General features: G+C 34.2%; 5 protein-coding genes across 9 annotated transcripts; 3 read left to right on the top strand and 2 right to left on the bottom strand.

Annotated features, from left to right (window-relative positions):
* Nucleotides 1-608: 608 nt before the first annotated feature.
* Nucleotides 609-6,716, bottom strand: LOC143905513 (oxysterol-binding protein-related protein 2). 2 transcript variants are annotated; one of them, XM_077420969.1, is made up of 9 exons: nucleotides 5,827-6,716; nucleotides 5,399-5,629; nucleotides 5,191-5,300; nucleotides 4,891-5,049; nucleotides 4,415-4,615; nucleotides 4,093-4,282; nucleotides 3,856-3,972; nucleotides 3,348-3,565; nucleotides 609-3,070 (listed from the first exon to the last, which is right to left on the bottom strand). In XM_077420969.1, exons 2-9 carry the CDS (start codon nucleotides 5,552-5,554, stop codon nucleotides 2,968-2,970), a joined length of 1,254 nt encoding a protein of 417 aa, XP_077277095.1. In that variant the 5' UTR covers nucleotides 5,555-5,629; nucleotides 5,827-6,716; the 3' UTR covers nucleotides 609-2,967. The 2 variants fall into 2 exon arrangements, with proteins under 2 accessions (XP_077277095.1, XP_077277094.1); XM_077420968.1 differs by having other exon boundaries at nucleotides 5,399-5,600.
* A 33-nt stretch (nucleotides 6,717-6,749) lies between these two features.
* Nucleotides 6,750-9,731, top strand: LOC143905516 (uncharacterized). 2 transcript variants are annotated; one of them, XM_077420975.1, is made up of 3 exons: nucleotides 6,750-6,866; nucleotides 8,253-9,067; nucleotides 9,327-9,731. In XM_077420975.1, the coding sequence occupies exons 2-3, from the start codon at nucleotides 8,718-8,720 to the stop codon at nucleotides 9,547-9,549; spliced, it is 573 nt and encodes a 190-aa protein (XP_077277101.1). In that variant the 5' UTR covers nucleotides 6,750-6,866; nucleotides 8,253-8,717; the 3' UTR covers nucleotides 9,550-9,731. The 2 variants fall into 2 exon arrangements, with proteins under 2 accessions (XP_077277101.1, XP_077277100.1); XM_077420974.1 differs by lacking the exon at nucleotides 6,750-6,866 and having other exon boundaries at nucleotides 7,165-9,067.
* Nucleotides 9,732-9,879: 148 nt separating this feature from the next.
* LOC143905514 (cilia- and flagella-associated protein 20) lies at nucleotides 9,880-11,869 on the top strand. 2 transcript variants are annotated; one of them, XM_077420970.1, is made up of 4 exons: nucleotides 9,880-10,145; nucleotides 10,367-10,558; nucleotides 10,894-11,126; nucleotides 11,407-11,869. In XM_077420970.1, the coding sequence occupies exons 1-4, from the start codon at nucleotides 10,062-10,064 to the stop codon at nucleotides 11,867-11,869; spliced, it is 972 nt and encodes a 323-aa protein (XP_077277096.1). In that variant the 5' UTR covers nucleotides 9,880-10,061. The 2 variants fall into 2 exon arrangements, with proteins under 2 accessions (XP_077277096.1, XP_077277098.1); XM_077420972.1 differs by having other exon boundaries at nucleotides 9,884-10,145; nucleotides 10,367-10,483.
* Nucleotides 11,857-14,120, bottom strand: Taf9 (TBP-associated factor 9). The gene is made up of 3 exons (XM_077420973.1): nucleotides 13,852-14,120; nucleotides 13,302-13,751; nucleotides 11,857-12,191 (listed from the first exon to the last, which is right to left on the bottom strand). The coding sequence occupies exons 1-3, from the start codon at nucleotides 13,988-13,990 to the stop codon at nucleotides 12,046-12,048; spliced, it is 735 nt and encodes a 244-aa protein (XP_077277099.1). The 5' UTR covers nucleotides 13,991-14,120; the 3' UTR covers nucleotides 11,857-12,045.
* A 7-nt stretch (nucleotides 14,121-14,127) lies between these two features.
* Nucleotides 14,128-16,339, top strand: LOC143905517 (uncharacterized). 2 transcript variants are annotated; one of them, XM_077420976.1, is made up of 4 exons: nucleotides 14,128-14,372; nucleotides 15,590-15,673; nucleotides 15,764-15,922; nucleotides 16,014-16,339. In XM_077420976.1, the coding sequence occupies exons 1-4, from the start codon at nucleotides 14,361-14,363 to the stop codon at nucleotides 16,173-16,175; spliced, it is 417 nt and encodes a 138-aa protein (XP_077277102.1). In that variant the 5' UTR covers nucleotides 14,128-14,360; the 3' UTR covers nucleotides 16,176-16,339. The 2 variants fall into 2 exon arrangements, with proteins under 2 accessions (XP_077277102.1, XP_077277103.1); XM_077420977.1 differs by lacking the exon at nucleotides 14,128-14,372 and adding an exon at nucleotides 15,270-15,506.
* The last annotated feature ends 460 nt before the right edge of the window (nucleotides 16,340-16,799 follow it).

Below are 16,799 nucleotides of genomic sequence, written 5' to 3'. Positions count from 1 at the left end.
GATTAGTTTTATATTAAATATTTAAATATGTTTTTTAATTTTAAAAGAATTTATATTATATTATATTATATATTACATAATTATATTATATTATATATTATATTATATTATATTATATTATATTATATTATATAATTAATATTATATTATTTTATATAATTAATATTATTTTTCTACATATATATATATTAAAATATTCTCTTATTATCTATGTGTTAAAATTCAACTTAATAATAATTATTAATTAAAATAAGTTATATTTCAACGATTTGATTCGAATTCAAAAGAGGAAATAAAATTTAATTTGATTTGATTCGACATCTCTATAATACACGCAATATTAAAATTAATGATTATTTTATTACATAGTATTTTAAAATAACTAAAGAATGTAAATAAGATACTAATTTCATGATACTAATTTCATAATTATTCTCTACAAAATTTTCGATTTACAATTATAGGTATTGTAGATTAGCAAACGATTTTAAGATTTTTTACTTTTTTTTATTGTTTTTAATTAGCAAATTATACTTTATATATGAGAAAGTTAAGTTGCTGTGGGCTTTTATTAGAGCTGCGAAATAGATATGGGGGCACAATAAGAATTCTTTTTTAACAACATTTATTTCTAGTATGCCTATTGTCTATGTACAGTTACACATCGGCGTGATCTATGCAACGCAAACACAACGAGTTATTCCTACAAGCTACGTGCGCGATTTTTAACAATAATAAGGTCCTCAGAGGTGATGCGGGTGATTATCACCCGTAAGGTACGATCGTCGTCGTATAAATGATTCGCGTCGCCATTTGCTCGTGGAAGCATAGAAATTCTATTGGGTGTCAGATATGTGTATACTCGTATATTTATAACGTAAACTCGTTCGCGATTGACGCGCTCTGGAGCTCTGATGACGTATACCTACTCTAAACTCTAAAGGCTGCGCGATTCCGCTTATCAGCCGAGAGTTATCGTCTGCAGACGGCGAACTTGGGCTGGAGAAGCGCGCGCTACGATCAACTCGACGGACCGGTGGGATTATAATTCGAGGATCCGAATGCCAAATCATACCGAATCCCAAAAATACCATCCAACGAACATCCCAACTCCAAAATTATAAACCATCGCGAAAAGAAACTGTGTCCTTTTTCTTCCCAATTTATCTTGCATCTTTCGTATCCGATCTCTCGCAAAATACGTCTCTCGATTGCCATGTTCTTTTTTTTTTCTTTTTTTTAGAGGAAAGAGGTTGCGATTGATTACAAGAAAGATCGTTTCCGGCTTGTTCTGTAGCATGGTTTAGAATCTTTTAGAATTCAGATGGTTCTTTCACGATTTAAAACACATTTGGCTCTTCGAAAACCTCAAATTATTGTCGTCCTTCTTAAATTAAGCTTGTCAACGCACACGCGATACGCAACATATTTGTCTCAAGATTTGCCCTAGGAAGCGTCTATTCGCGCAAAAGATATACATTCTACCTGGAAGCAGTAACGTAGTTTATTCAACAAATATATATTACTGAATCCCCTTTACGCCTCTGACTCGCGAAGTTTTCAGCCTTTCCCTGAAATTTCGTTTCTCAAATCTCTGCGTGAGTCATATTTCCATCAGGTTCTCCTCAGCTCTAGTTTCTTTAAATCTGTGAACCTTAGGGATCCTTGGCACCAAATTAATTTGCGGATCCTGAAATTTCATTTCTTCCCAACGCAGCGTCTCGCAGTGGTTAAAGTTCGGCGATTTTTTTCCCAAATTGGAAATTGAAAGTAAACTCAAACGCGCGCGCGCGCACACACACACACACACACACACACACACACACACACACACACACACACACACACACACACACACACACACACACACACACACACACACACACACACACACAAAGTTTGCGGTAAATAATTATTGCTGGATTAATTGGTATCGAAGCTATTGCGAAAAATCATTCTCGGCCCGTCTGACTTTGGTACAGGTGTATTATACAATCGCTGTATATTTACATGAAAATCTACAACATTCCTGCTCAAAGAGTCCGACAGAACCATACGAAAGGAAATCGATCGTATTTTTGCAATGTCAGATTCTTCTGTCTGATATATATACCTTTAGATAAGTCTTCTACCTTCCACTATCTTGTTTTCACTGTTAAAAAATGTGATACATTCTTCCGATTTAAATTCCAGATTGCATTCTCAATCGATAAGATACAAGATTTTCTCTACATTTCCATTACGTATACAGTTTTGATATAAATATACAAGAATATTCTTGGATAGAATTAAGTCCGATTCTCATATTAACGTCGGAAAAGTAATTTGATTGAATTGACAGATTGATAGAAAAGCGTTTAATACATAGATAACTATTTGTGATGGTTTAATTGATGAGAAATCTGGATTAAAACGATAGTCTGCGATGAAATGACATAGACTGTCCCTGAAATAAGTCACCTTAATTTTAAGGACATTCTATGTAAACTTCAAATCAGTTCTTGCCGTTCTCTTACTATGGCATCTTCAAGCAGGCATACTATGAGAGAATCGCCTTTCCGATCGTCCAACTTGGCCTTTTATAAAAATAGTATCAGAGACAGGAAGCGCGAACCAATGATACAATCAAACGTTCGAAAGCTATACAAATCCTGATTTTTAGAGATTGATCTTTGAATATAATATTCGTTTGTATCTTCGATTCGCTTCCTTTCTACGTCGAAGAGTATGGGAAATAAGTTCCCAGCAACTCGTCGAGTTCCAATTTTGGCGCTTGAAGAATCTCGTGCGCGCAATATCTGCTTAATTACTTTACACAAAAACATCGATCTCTATAATGGCGTCTATTACCGATCTACGCACCTGTCCTCTTAGGCAATTTATTTGTAATTTTGCACTAACGACGCCTAATTGCCGATCCTCGTGGGTGTCGGTTGGGTTAATGGAGGCTAATGAGCTGCGTCTTCATTAAAAGATGTCCTCAACATCGGTGTAATTACGGTCCCAATATCCGCCCAAGTATATCCAATCCTCCTGACCCGTGTAAGGATTCGTACCGGATTGGAACCATCTGCACATATATTTTCTAAATTACCAATCGCATTAAGAAATCAGAGATTACCAATCTCTAAATAATAACCCATTAAATACCATAATGTAGAATTTAATTTAAATTAGCTGTACTTTTTAAATACTTCAGATTAATACTAGAAATAATTAATAATTTAATCTTTGAGATACTTAATACTGAAAAGGAAGATTATTTATTATTAACACTTCAATTGTAAGTCATTTGAATTGCAATATCTTTCAAATATGCTGTTTCAAGATAAATCAAGTAATAATACCTGGGAACATATTCGTTTCCTTTTTTCTGCTTGCGCGCTTTGCGGGAATTTCTCTGTTTTTCCTCAAGCCTAGCTTTATCGGATGCAGACCCATCCTGATCACCGTTCTCCAGCTTGCGGATATCCGGTCTCAATCTGGAATCGGTCGGGCATAGGGTTTCTCCCATATCGGGCTCCAGCTCGTTCAGTGACATTGCAAACGTCGTGAACTGATAATACTGCAAATTAAAGATTTTTACTCGCCAACTTGGCCAGTTAAGTCGATTAGAAATTCTTATTGCTAAAACTAATTAATTATATTTACTAGTGAAGCAAAGTTTCAGATTTGGTTAAATTATTTTTATCGAATTTATATATACATATACACATATATATATATTCATTATATTATTATAACAGATTAATTTATTACTAAAATTCTTAAATTATATCTATATTTTTAGAACTTGAATAGAATTTTGCAAAAAAATAATCGAAATGTTTGAAGTGTCAACTTGATTTAACTAACATCCGAACTGTTGCTGGGTCTCGGCGTGGCCTGCCAAAGTGTGACAGATCCTGGAATCTCGTCCACGATCGGAATGTCGTCAACAAACGTACTGCCAAAGGGCTCCTCTATCGCATCCTGTAAATAAAAATAATATTTATCATACATATATATATATATATATAGTAATATGAATATATTAAAGAAGTTATTTTTAAAAAATGTATCGATTTGTGTTCAGTGAAGATTTTTTTATACCTGATGTAGGGGCTTGAAAGCTCCGACTTTGAGACTGTGAAGTTTCGCCAGGACCTTTTTGTGTCCTGGACTGCCCTGCGGACTTTTGGCCTCCAATTTGATCTTCTCCAGCGTTTCCTCGTACAACAAGGGCTCGCAGGATCGTAAAACCTCAGTCCATTGGCCATAAAGAAAAAGTAACTTCCTTTTTCTAAAAAAAAAAACGTAAAATAACAATAACAAAATATTTTATTTTATTTTAATTTAAAGTTAAATAAATTTATTGTACCAATAAAATTTTTTCTTTTGTATTCTGACCTAATTAACTTTAATTAAAACTTACTCTTGATTCGTTATGAACCCCTCGACGCGATGGACGTCCTTGCCGTTCAGAGTGCTTTTAATAAAGCATAACTTTGCCTTTAAATTATCTCCTCCGTGTTGTCTGATCTCTAGAGGGCCTGATTGCTCCATCCACAGTTGGCCTACCAAGACATTGTGAAGGATGCAATTGACATTTTGCCAAGTGTAAGACTCCTTCCATCTGTTCAAATGTAAACATTAACACATCGAGCATTTTTTAGAAAGACTCGAGCTTTAAAGTTCTCAAAATATATTTCTCTTTCTTCTTTAGTATATATATAATAATCAATTTAAACTCTCTATAAAATATCTTCTAGCTTTTCAATTTTTAGTAATAATTAAATTAGATGAATATTAAGGAAATATAAGAGATAATGACACAAAAATAATTAACATTAAATAAAGTAAATAACTATATGATATATAAATTAGCTATGATTGTAATTATGAACTGACTTGGGTAATTCGACTGTGACAACCCCTTTCGGGTGCACCTCCAGTGATTTTCCCCAAAATTTCAATTTGGGATGGATGCTGCCGTGAAAGATGAAGTCCTCGCTGTCAGCGTAAAACGCGGATACTGGTGGATGATGCGAGACTTGTTCGCATATTATCCTGAAGAAGATTCGAATAAAAAATAACTTCCAAGTGTAAAAGAAGAAATAATAAATTAGCAAGAAAATATCAATTATTAATTAATTCACTAGAAATTAAACTAATGAATTAATAAATACGATTTGTAAACCAGTTCATTACCGGAAATCCTCGCGCTGTAATTCATACGTTTCGCCCAAAATTGGATTGAAAGGTTTTCCAAAGCGCTCCCAGTTCGAAGCGAGGGCACTCACAGCGAAAGCCGCGACGTACTGCATAATCATTAATTCGAAATTTTATTTATTAATAGCGCTGGATTATTGATTTATCGTCCCGTTGATTAAATTTACAAAGGCAATTTCTCGCGCACCTGAAGCCTCGAGATCGGCGATTCCTGTTGAGCTGCCTGCTTGAGCAATATGGCATATTCCATGTATTCCGCGACGCGTTGCAAGAAAGAGAGGGGCTCGTTAAAGATGACCGGCATACTGGTCTTGCTGATGTCCTTACCCAGCTGGAGCGTCATTGAGCAGAGATTTACTTCGGAGTGACCCGGAACTGGTAATGATGTTCTTGGAAAGCAAAACGCGCTTTGATAAAACTTGAGTAAAAGAAAAAGATTTTTTAAAAAATGGCGTACTTTTAGTTTACACAAATTTGGTAGAAAAAAAACGAAGAATTCTCAGATCTCTAAATCTTCGAATATATTTGCAGTTTTTAACGTGACTGAAAATTCGAAGAGTCGAACAATATTTACAGACTAATAAATTTGAAGATTTGTCGAAATTTATTGCCTACCTGTAACGTCCTGATATCCTTTCGTTGGCCATTGTAAGAGTCTCTTGTGGTTATCGAGCGTCCCGACGACGGTAGGAGCTTCCAATCGGTCGCTCTTGTGAGTCGATACTTCGATCTTCACTAACATTGACCAATAATTATGAAGCTATGATTTATTACAAAGTACGTGAGAATTCGAATTATTTGATCACATTGTTTCAGAGAGTTCGCAAATCCTCTAAAATTCTTAAGCAAATAATTGGAAACTTGATGGATTAGGGGTACACATTTTTAGATTTTCAGATATTTATAGTTTCAATCGGAAGCTTTACATAAAATTTTTCTGTTAAGTATTCAAAGATATCAATTCTAAACTCTAATTCGGAATTCTGACAGTCGAATTACTTAGAAATTAGAGCCAGCCGATTCTCGGATTTTCAGAGAGCAGTTTCCTTTGAAAACGTATAATTTCAAATATTTAGCAAAATTCTTTGAAGGATCTATTTCTATTAGCCAAAGAGGATTTTTAAATAGTTCGATCTTTGGAGTCTTGAATCGTCGAATCGTGCTGATGGACAGTGATGGACCTTTAGATGTTCGTAAGCTCGTGCCTTTCGATCTTCCGTGGCGCAAGTGAAACAAGAAGGAGGGCCGGGGGGGGTAAGGGAGGCGCGGTATCTAAATGGACCGTCCGGTTCTCCAGAGAGAAAGAGCTTTGTCTCGCTATCTCGGCGACATCCCGGCAATTATTTCGATTAAGTCTGAAGCGCAGATAATGTCACTCTCGGAGGATCGTCCGGTACTCGCTGTCACTCGCTCATGGCGGTCGGGGATTTTGGAAGAACGAGATCGTCGGGACCGGAAATCACGGCGCGATTGTTTCAGCCTCGTCTCACGATCAGCTGTATGTACACTTGAAGACTGTTGAGCTTGCGGGCGTGACGGCAAGCTTCCCCTTTGCTTTTGGAGCGAATATCAATAAATCCGAGCATGACCGTTGAGCTCCCGTGGATTTCCGTTGGAACGACCGACCGATTCGTTCGTGAGAAACGACAACCAGGGTAAAGTTTGCAAATTCAAAAGGCTTTCAACTTTTTAAAAATATTTAATGTCTCAAATGTCAATAATAAGTTGAAATGTAATTGGCTTTCAATTTTTTAAATACAATCTTGTAATTTTCTTTTTTTCAAATAAAATGCATGACGAATTAATAAATTAATTCTTTTTGGACATTTTGCTATTTTAAAAAAATAACATAAAATATAAATTATATAAAAAATAAATAAGAATTGCTTTTAATTTTTCAAGATTTAATTTGAGGAATCTAATTTGGAAATTGGTTATTAATAAATTTTGTTTAAGTGTTCTATTTTAAAACAGATAAAAAGATGCTTTGGATAAAATGCGAAAAATTTTTTCGATTTTATTCTAGCAGTTTATTCAATTTAAAAAAATTCAATTAATATACATAATGTCAAGGACTGCGATTTAACGTACGTAGTTATATACATATATACAGTATATACATAAAAATCAATAAATGCGAAGGCGGAAGGGTAAAGTTTCAACAACGTGAACAAACACATATGAAACACCCACGATTGAAAAAGAGGTTGAATCATGCAATCGAGTGGTCTGCGTAGAAAATACGGGATGAATTTAATTAACGCATACTCCATACGCGCGCGCGCGCGCGCGTATGCAGTGTCGAGACCGCACAATGCTGCCTTCATCGCGTGCGATCCTCCCGATAAAATTTGCGCAAGACACAAAGAGCATTCACTAAAGAACCATTGAGATTGCAGAGATCTTAACTGATAAAAGATATCTTAAATAAGAGCTTAATTTCCACATCAAACTGTATTCTGAAGTTTAAAACTGCACCTTCACGTTTTTTAATTTTTCTTGCTTGAATTGTGGTAGCTTATTATTAAATAAATCTTTGGACAGAGAGAGAGAGAGAGAGAGAGAGAGAGAGAGAGAGCGGATGCTTCGGTAACGCTAATAAGTACGGCGAACCCGGGTCAAATGCTGACCCGTTAAAAAAAGCATGGAATAAATGCGAGAAAACAATTGCTATATAGTACATTGCTTTTACATATAAAACGCGCAATTAATTTTTATTATTGAGTCTCGAATAACCTCGAGAGTTAATCCTCGATTTTTTAATTCCAGAATTCTCGAATCCTCAACAATTCTTAAATTGCTTGGACCGTAGGGTACCTTAAATTTTTAAATCTTTTAACTTTTTAAATTATACTTTGAATTTTTCAGAATTCTTTATCTCAAAGTTCGAAGAAGTGATGAATCCGATCCATACAGAGCTTCTTAAAAAATGCTATAATTTTTAATTCCTTATGATAATCTCTTTCTCAATTATAGTTCTTTAAATTCGTGAATTCTTTTTTAACTTTAATCATATGGAGTTATGGATTCTCGATTATCAGATCTGGCGATCGACCGGCGGCGGATTATACTTTCTATTTCAACCGGCATTGTAATATTTTACGAGCCGCTCTCGTCTTTATTGTCTGGCATAAAGAGTTCAGTGCTCTGTGGGCGCATCGTCGACGACTCGGAATAAGAATAAGTCGAATCTCTCTATTGATTCACCTGGAAACCAAATCGATATCCGTACGAGGCACAGGCGCTCACTTCGTTACGGATCGGCCAACTTTCCTCGAATCGTCCGTTGAGTTCGTCGCCCATTTGACAAATCTGTAAAATTCTGTGGCCTCGAGAATAATTTTTGTTGCGAAAAGATTACGGTTTTACGAAAGATACTGTGATCTTCCAAAAGTCTTCTATGTGTGCGAGGAAAGTGCAAGAAAAAATATGGCATTATGGAACATTACATTAAACGTTAAACATTACGTTAAATAAAACTTATAGTTTAACAATGGATTAATCTAATGCAATGCAGATTAATTTGGAGAAATTTTGTAACCAGGAAAAAGTGCATGAAAATATTTTTTATCCGTGTAATAGAATTAAGATCAATATTTCAAATTGTTCTAAAAAGTGGCAGGAAGATAACATATTGGATTTCAAGAATGATTAAGAAACATAATAATCCGTCGTTAAAAGATGAGAACTTGGAGATTTCCGAAGACCCTCAAGAGCCGAAGGATTTGTCAAAGGAGGTGGAAGGAAAACCAGTGTTTCGCAAGTACCGCACAAAGCATATGAAGCTATTTCCGGAATTATATCGAAGTGACGTCTCGATTCATCCCAGCTACACCGGTTTGAAAATCTTGCCGTAGTAAGAATTCAATAGATTAATTAAATTATGCAAATTACGCAAATTTATTAGATAAAAATATATTAAAAAATATATTTTTTAATATCAAAATAAATATAATAACATTTATTATAATAAAGCGTTAATTTTATTAAATCAGATGTTCTGGAAAAATTCACCGAGAGCCTTAAAGAAATCATTAGCTTTTCATAAACTTTGTTTAATTGCATATCGAGTATAGTTTACAATTAATTGCAGAATAATTGTTTTATTTTTTAAGCCATGTGGTCTGCAGGCATCGCGTGCAAAGGATTAAGCAACAGTCATTTCGGCAGCTAAATCGCGAGATCGCGCATTTCGCCATGAGCCAGATGTTTGCTCTCGATGGTGTAAGGATCGATCGCGTCTTCAGCGTCGGTATGTCGCCGAAGATGCTGATTGTGCTGGATCCGTTGACGGAGAAAGAAAGACGCCGACTGAACGAGCTCATTCGAGATCCTTAAGAAAATCCTTCGCGTGTAATTTTGATGGAAATAGATTTTTTTCATACATCTTACTTAATAATTTTTAAATTATCCCTTTTTCTGATTTTGTATTTAATATCTGACTGTAATTATCTCTTGTAATTATGTCGATAAATTTCTAATTACCTACTCCTAATTATTACCTGTTAAATAATTAAAATTCTTTTGCATTTGAAGAAATTTTACAATCTATTATTTAAGAAAATCTATAAGATTGTTTTTGTTTTATAAAAATCTTAGATCGGTGTTATAAAAATATTAAATAATTTTAATAGTTGAAGATTAGATACTCGCTTTTTAAAAAGTTTGAAGAAAGGCATTAATATTTATTTATTAAATATGTTTTTTAATGACAATTTTTGTCCCAAAGATGCGGGACGTTGTCAATTAATGAGGAAACTCGAAAAACAAAGGAAAGAATCTAGATTGATATTTGTCAAGCTGTAAAGATACTGAGCGAGGAAAATTATTTTTATAAATAAATATATGCAATGTTTCGAAATACTTACCAGGGCGGATTTCTGTCCATTTTGTATAGTTGCGGGTCGGCTCCTTTGGAATTGTGGGACATGCATGTTAGTTTTTATCACATTTAATACAGAGTATTATGAAAAGATGTACAGCTATTTATAGTTTTCTAGCCTTCTAAAATAACACAAATTATAAGGGTTAATTTTAAAAATTAATGTTATAATATTTCTATTTTATTAATTATGTTAATATTATAATATAATAATAACATAATAGTTGAAAGTGTCGAAATTTATTGTATTGCACCACACACATATTTATTTAGGTGAAAAATGGATATATACGAAGAATCACAGATGAAGAGATAAAATCGTTGGCATTGGAAATAGCCGGGACTAATGTGGCTACAACTTATATTTATTGTCCGGCAGATCCGAAGAAGGTACTGGGTATTAAGCTGCCCTTCCTTATCATCATTATCAAGAATATGAAGAAGTATTTCACGTTCGAGATAACAGTAAAGCCCATGCAAATACGTACTTAATAAATAAGGCTTTCAATTTTTTTTCTTAAACGAGGTTTTCCGTCCTATTTTAGTGTAAATGTGCAAGTACGCAGATACTCGTTTATCGTAATAAATAAGATTGAATCCCTTTCTTTTTTTCTAAATAAGAGATTTTGTGCTTTAAATAAGATTTCTAATTTTTGTTATTTAAATAAGACCTTCAATTTTTCTTCTCAATTAAGTAAAACATCTTATTTCTTTTTCTCTTATTTTAAGTTTTTTTTTTAATAAATCTTATTTTTTCCTAAATTTACATATTGTAATACATATTATGATCTGTCAAATAGATACTGGACGATAAGAATATGCATAGGAGATTCCGTGTAAGCAATTTTCAGAGCACGACGCGTGTTCGTCCCTTTTGCACGTCCATGCCCATCGGGCTTTCAGGTGGATGGAATCAGATTCAATTCAACCTGTGTGATTTTACGCGACGAGCGTATGGCACAAATTATATCGAAACCACTAGAATGCAGATACATGCCAACTGTAGAATCAGACGAATTTACTTCGCCAATAGGCAAGAATCTGATATATGGAGTTCTCTAATTAATTAACAATTATATTTTGTCATATCAATTTAATGATTATCGGTGAATCATAAAATAGGTTATTTATTTAATTCATTTTACTTAATTTTCTTAGTAGATGCCATAAATTTTATTAAATTTCTGGTATAATGGATCAAAAAATGTGAAAAAATGTATTAAGTATATTAAATAATCTACAATTATAACAATGATATGCTCATTTTTTTTTAAGAGAAGTTAAATTAAATGTTAAGCAAACGTTTCTTTTAGACTTTATTCAGAAGACGAGATGCCGGAAGATTTTAAACTCTTTTTCCCGGTACATCGGAAGAAGTGTGTTAGAGAGGAAGATGTGCCAAAGAAACCCAGCCTGGTACTTGAAAAAGTACCGTCCATCGTGAAAGAACCGATTATCGAACCGGAAGTGTTAATAAAAGAGACAATTGAGCCGCCAACAATTACGGAAGAACTAGATTTAATCGAGGAAACAATACCAGAGATGCGTCTGGAAGAAGCGGAAAAGATAATCGTGAAGAAAGATGAAGAACATGAAAGAGAAAAAGAAGAAGAAGAAAAGAAGGAGGAGGAGGAAGCTGAAGTTGAAGAGACTGTGGTTTTTGACGAAGACAAAGAAGTCGAGCCTACGGACATTATTCACGAAGATGAGAACGAAGAAGAAGCTATAGATATATTGAAATTTGAAGAAAATTACACGGAAAATAAAGCTGATTAAATAAAATATAATTTCAAACAAGAAATATGTGTGTTTTTGTGTTTTATACAATCTTGTATTTTATTATTTAGGCTTTGTATATTCTCTTCATATTATTTTAACAAAGAACAGATTATCATTATTACAGAAAATTCAAGAATATGAATAATTAAACGGAAAAGTCTTCAGAAGCAAGATTATGACACATCATAGTCGTCATCCTCTCGCTTTCTCTTCAATGACTCGTCGGTCTCCATCTTTACGGTCGGTAATGTCTGATTGGAAGTGATCTGTATTTTTGGCTTCGTTACTTGCGTCTTTACAGCTGTAGTGCTTGTTGTTGCTGCAAAAATATTTACATTACATAGATTACATATTTTGAAATTTAAATAATTAAAAAATTTTTAATATCACACCTAATTTTAAATATAACTAAGTTTAATATTTTTTAACTTAATGTTAAGTAAAGAAAATATTCTGATAATACTAGCTGTAACTATGCATATACTTCAGTGTTTATTTTATATTAGAATCTTACTCTTGTTGGAGTTCTAAAGGAAATACGGAATGTGGGGGGTATGGAGAAATGGGACTGGAATAGGCGGAATGGAGCTGAGGTTGGAAATAGGAAAACGAACACGTTACTTTTTATGTTGAGTAGATAAATTAGCAATAGAATAAAGTGATACATTAGCAAGAAATTAACATAAATATCAAGGGCGTCCACAAAATTTTTCCCAGGGAGGGGCAGAATTCAAAATGTTATTTCTAGAATTAAAATACTTAATTTAGAAAAGACCAAAACCCATGGTTGAAACGTGACGATTAATCCGACCAAAACCAATGGGCGAATTGTCACGACATTGCCAAATGTTGTCGATTAAAAAAAAAGTTTTTCTTGTAAAATACTTATAATTTGAAATTTATGTTGCACATACTAATATATATATATATATATATATATATATATATATATATATATATATATATATAAAGTCCCAGGTACAAGACTACAGACAATAGAACATCTACCTAAGTCCTGGAGGGAGAAAGAACGCATTCAGTTTCAGCAACTTTCCTGGGACACCCTTCTTTCATTTGCTTAATTTATTTCAATCTCATTTGTAGAAAGCAAAAGCAGGCATTGATTAAATAATAAATAAAACTGAGATTTTATTTAATTTTCAAAAAGCAAACAAAATGAATTCAGTTCAAGTAAAGCAGGCATTAAAAAACTAAAAATCTATCAGAAAAAAATGTATTTTTCTATGGATTAAGGCAGAGATCGGCAAAGTTAGCACAAAAAATTATTTATTAAAAAGAAAAGCAAATGCTTAATTTTTTCTGATTCCAGGGGGAGACAAATGCCTTTTCTTATCTTTCGCCTCCTCCCTGTAAACGCCTATAATAAATGTAATAAATATCAATTAGGCAAATATAAACGATGTATTACCTGTAGAGAACTTTAAAACAGGTTTTGGTATAGAAATGGTTTGTGTTCTTGCCACAGTGGCAAGTGTGCCAGGCCTTTTAACGATCGACACACCAGTCTTATTTCCTTCTACTTTCGGTCTCAGCTGTCCACCAGATTGATTATTGCCTACCAAAGAATGCGCGGGTTTTTGTACAACTTTCTTCGTCGCATTTCTAAGTTTGTAATTTGTTGCGTTTAAGCAATATCGATCCGGTGGTAGTCTGAGACCATTGCTTGGCTTAACAAAAGGTAGCGGAATGTTGTTTTTGGTTCGTGCCACATCTAATAGAACGTCTCTGGGTGGTGGATTCGTGAACGAACGCTCCAGCTGCATCTTTACTGCCAGTCTGACATCATCCAGGTCAATGAACTTCTTTTTAGCGTGGTTGGCATATACTTTGCTGTCGTCCAATATGCATGTGACATATCCTGTGAGAAAATTCCTTTATATTAAATAAAGTTTCAGGAGTTAAACACAGTTAAATAGTCATTGAGAAATAAAGTTATTAAAATAAAAGAAGAAACTTACGATATGTGAATTCCAACAACTGATTGATCACCTTAGGTTCGTAATCTGTTATCCCCATATCCTTCATGATTGACATGATGACTTGAGCATCTTTGGGAATATGTTTTACGTAGCTCATACTTTTCGTTTTTTCCGACATTTCGTGAAATTAAAATAACCGTTACTGTAAAACACCGTGAACTATGCACACAATCGTTGCGCGTGACGCTGTAGCCAAAATAAATCTTTTAGGTTATATTTATGCATGGTGGCCACTGGCCAGGACGATCCAAAGATTTCCTAGTGCATTTCGTACACAATCCCCTATAAATCTCTAACTGACAGAAACAAATCCCCTAAATATCCCCCTAACAGATTATAGCGAATTAGATTGGTCATCGACAACTGTCGACAAACACCTCTGCTCGATTCTTGAATTTATTTGTAAAGAGAAGCGTACACACATATGCGCAAATTCTGTTGTTACAAAAACATTGCAAGTTGATTGGTTAAAAGTAAAGGCTCTATAAATGTCTATAAATGTGAGTATTCTCGTTCCGCAATTTTTCTTCCAATCATATGTGAAAACATAACCTTTTCGTAAACGTCAATTCGCTTTTCGGTCTCGCGATTAATGTAAAAATTTAGCTAAAATATCGATTCTGTAAAATTGAAATGGTAATTATTCAGTTTACACCTCTCACCTCCGATTTTGATGAACTTAAGCTTATTCGACGCGTTTTTGCACGAAACGAACGAATCTGGCAGAAAAAAGTGTCGCTCTGCCCCGCGACGCGAGATATTAATCGTTAAAGTTGACAGGAATCAAGTTATAATTCCTGTCATACCGACAACATGTAGCAACACTGAACACTGAACTGCACTGGGATGCGTTCCAAAATTCACTCTAGTTAACTAAAATGCTACAGTGTAGACGTGAACTATAGATTTTAGTTACCCAGAGTGAATTTTGGAACGCAACTCTGAACGTGCCCTGCGGCCACATGCGCATGCTCAGTGGTCGCACGCGCATGTAAAACTGCGCCAATTTTAAATGAATCAATCGTGCAGAATAACCAAGCATCTCGATTGAAGCAGTTAGGTCTTAAATTGTAGGTGTTATGCATGTACACCCCCCTCCCACACACACACACACACACACACACACACACACGGGGGGTGCGAGAAGGGGCCTTCGGCGGGGTGGGTGCGGGGGAGGAGGGGCTGAAGGCCCCCCTCGCACTCCCCCATGTGTGTGTGTGTGTATGCTTTTCATGCATAATTAAACTAAAAAAACTCCCAGCGTGAGCCTTAACTGCTTGAATCGAGATGCTTAGTTATTCTGCACGATTGATTCATTTAAAATTTAAAATTGGCGCAGTTTTACATGCGCGTGCGACCACTGAGCATGCGCATGTGGCCGCATGGCACGTTCATAACCTGATTCCTGTCAACTTTAACGATTAATATCTCGCGTCGCGGGGCAGAGCGACACTTTTTTCTGCCAGATTCTTTCGTTTCGTGCAAAAACGCGTTGATTGAGCCTAAGTTCATCAAAATCGGAGGTGAGGGGTGTAAACTGAATAATTACCATAATAAGTGTCGTATTCATCGTAAATCGACACATCGTGACTTTTCATTGTACGTATTTAGAGCAGTAATTTCAAGGGCAGAAGGTATATTATTTAAATAATACTCATTGCGAAAAATTGTTTTCATGTTGCAGTTTTGTCACATTTTGACATATTTGTGTTTTTAGATTAAGTATTTGGCTGTTTGTAAAATGTCAACTGAGGACAATGAAAAAAATCCAAGTACGTCGCATCCTGGGCCAAATGTTGAGGTAATTGCCGCCTAAATTTCTTTTTTTCTTTCGTTTACTAATTTAATGCTCCATTTATCATATTTAACATACTTCCATCATTTTTTTCAGGACCCTAAGCTTCAAGAGTATTACACAGATGAAGAAATTGAAAGTTTGTTGATCGAAAATCTCTACCTGAAGAGTCAGCTGAAACGGTTACATCCTAAAATGTCAACTGACGACAATCAAAAAAATCCAAGTACGTCGCATTCTGGACCAAATGTTGAGGTAATTGCCGCATAAATTTCTAATTTTTTCTTTCGTTTACTAATGTAATGCTCCATTTATCTTATTTAATATATTTCCACTCATTTTTCAGGACCCTAAGCTTCAAGAGTATTACGCAGATGAAGAAACTGAAGGCTTGTTGGTCGAAAATCTCTACCTGAAGAGTAAGCTGAAACGGTTACATCTTATTTTGAAAATGTTCTCTCATAATCCGAAAGTTGCTGAATATTTACAACAGCACAATGTCAAATAATTTATTCGCTTTTTTTGATTACTTTGTATCAAATAAAATGATTTTGAATTGTATGAAATAAATTTTATTTTCCAAAAGATTGTTACTCCATAAATAACATTGTAATTGCATAATAAAAATAAAAATAATAATAATAATAATAATAATAATAATAATAATAATAATGTACATTGACTAATAAAAACTCATGCTCACAATAACTCCAGAGGAATTAATTTTTAAAAACGATACTTTATTTCATAAAATACATATTTATAGACCATATATAATATTTATTACAAGGTAATAAGCAGTTTCAAAGGGTTTACTTATATGTTTAAGCACTTTTTGGTTAAGCTTTTTTCAAGCTTGCAGACCCAAAAACGTTCTTCCGTTGTTTGCTGTTCTCAGAAAAATTTTTGGTACAAAACGAACAAACAGTGAAAAAATGCTTAATAATTTTTTTCTTTAAATCACAGCACGTGGAAAAAATTATTTCTACATTTTTATGAATGCATTCGATGAGCCTGGATTTTCCATTTCTCAAAATGAAATCCTTGTAGATTTTATAGTAATGGTCTGAATGTAAAACTAAGTTAAACGTTTCAAAACAAGGCTCTTTCAAGCCATCCAAATTCAATGCTG

Source organism: Temnothorax americanus, unplaced genomic scaffold (genome assembly GCF_048541705.1).
Source record: "Temnothorax americanus isolate GAGA-0224 unplaced genomic scaffold, ASM4854170v1 Scaffold63, whole genome shotgun sequence".
NCBI classification, from domain to species: Eukaryota; Metazoa; Arthropoda; class Insecta; order Hymenoptera; family Formicidae; genus Temnothorax; species Temnothorax americanus.
This window is presented reverse-complemented; position numbering and strand designations above follow the sequence as displayed.

Bases quoted from the DNA above. Each gene is read 5' to 3' on its own strand.
- LOC143905513 (XM_077420968.1), bottom strand. From the start codon at position 5,858: ATGGCCAACGAAAGGATATCAGGACGTTACAG. The intron at 5,050-5,190 runs GTAATGAACTGG...AATCTTCTTCAG, and splicing joins TTACAGCGCGAGGATTTCCG to GATAATATGCGAACAAGTCT. The intron at 3,973-4,092 runs GTATAAAAAAAT...TTTTATTTACAG, and splicing joins CTTTCAAGCCCCTACATCAG to GATGCGATAGAGGAGCCCTT.
- LOC143905516 (XM_077420975.1), top strand. From the start codon at position 8,718: ATGCAATGCAGATTAATTTGGAGAAATTTTGTAACCAGGAAAAAGTGC. The intron at 9,068-9,326 runs GTAAGAATTCAA...TTATTTTTTAAG, and splicing joins GGTTTGAAAATCTTGCCGTA to CCATGTGGTCTGCAGGCATC.
- LOC143905514 (XM_077420970.1), top strand. From the start codon at position 10,062: ATGTTTCGAAATACTTACCAGGGCGGATTTCTGTCCATTTTGTATAGT. The intron at 10,146-10,366 runs GTTAGTTTTTAT...ATATTTATTTAG, and splicing joins TGGAATTGTGGGACATGCAT to GTGAAAAATGGATATATACG. The intron at 11,127-11,406 runs GCAAGAATCTGA...CGTTTCTTTTAG, and splicing joins CGAATTTACTTCGCCAATAG to ACTTTATTCAGAAGACGAGA.
- Taf9 (XM_077420973.1), bottom strand. From the start codon at position 13,990: ATGTCGGAAAAAACGAAAAGTATGAGCTACGTAAAACATATTCCCAAA. The intron at 13,752-13,851 runs GTAAGTTTCTTC...ATTTTCTCACAG, and splicing joins GTTGTTGGAATTCACATATC to GATATGTCACATGCATATTG. The intron at 12,192-13,301 runs GTAATACATCGT...ATATTTTTGCAG, and splicing joins TGTTTTAAAGTTCTCTACAG to CAACAACAAGCACTACAGCT.
- LOC143905517 (XM_077420976.1), top strand. The intron at 15,674-15,763 runs GTAATTGCCGCC...CATTTTTTTCAG, and splicing joins ATCCTGGGCCAAATGTTGAG to GACCCTAAGCTTCAAGAGTA. The intron at 15,923-16,013 runs GTAATTGCCGCA...CTCATTTTTCAG, and splicing joins ATTCTGGACCAAATGTTGAG to GACCCTAAGCTTCAAGAGTA.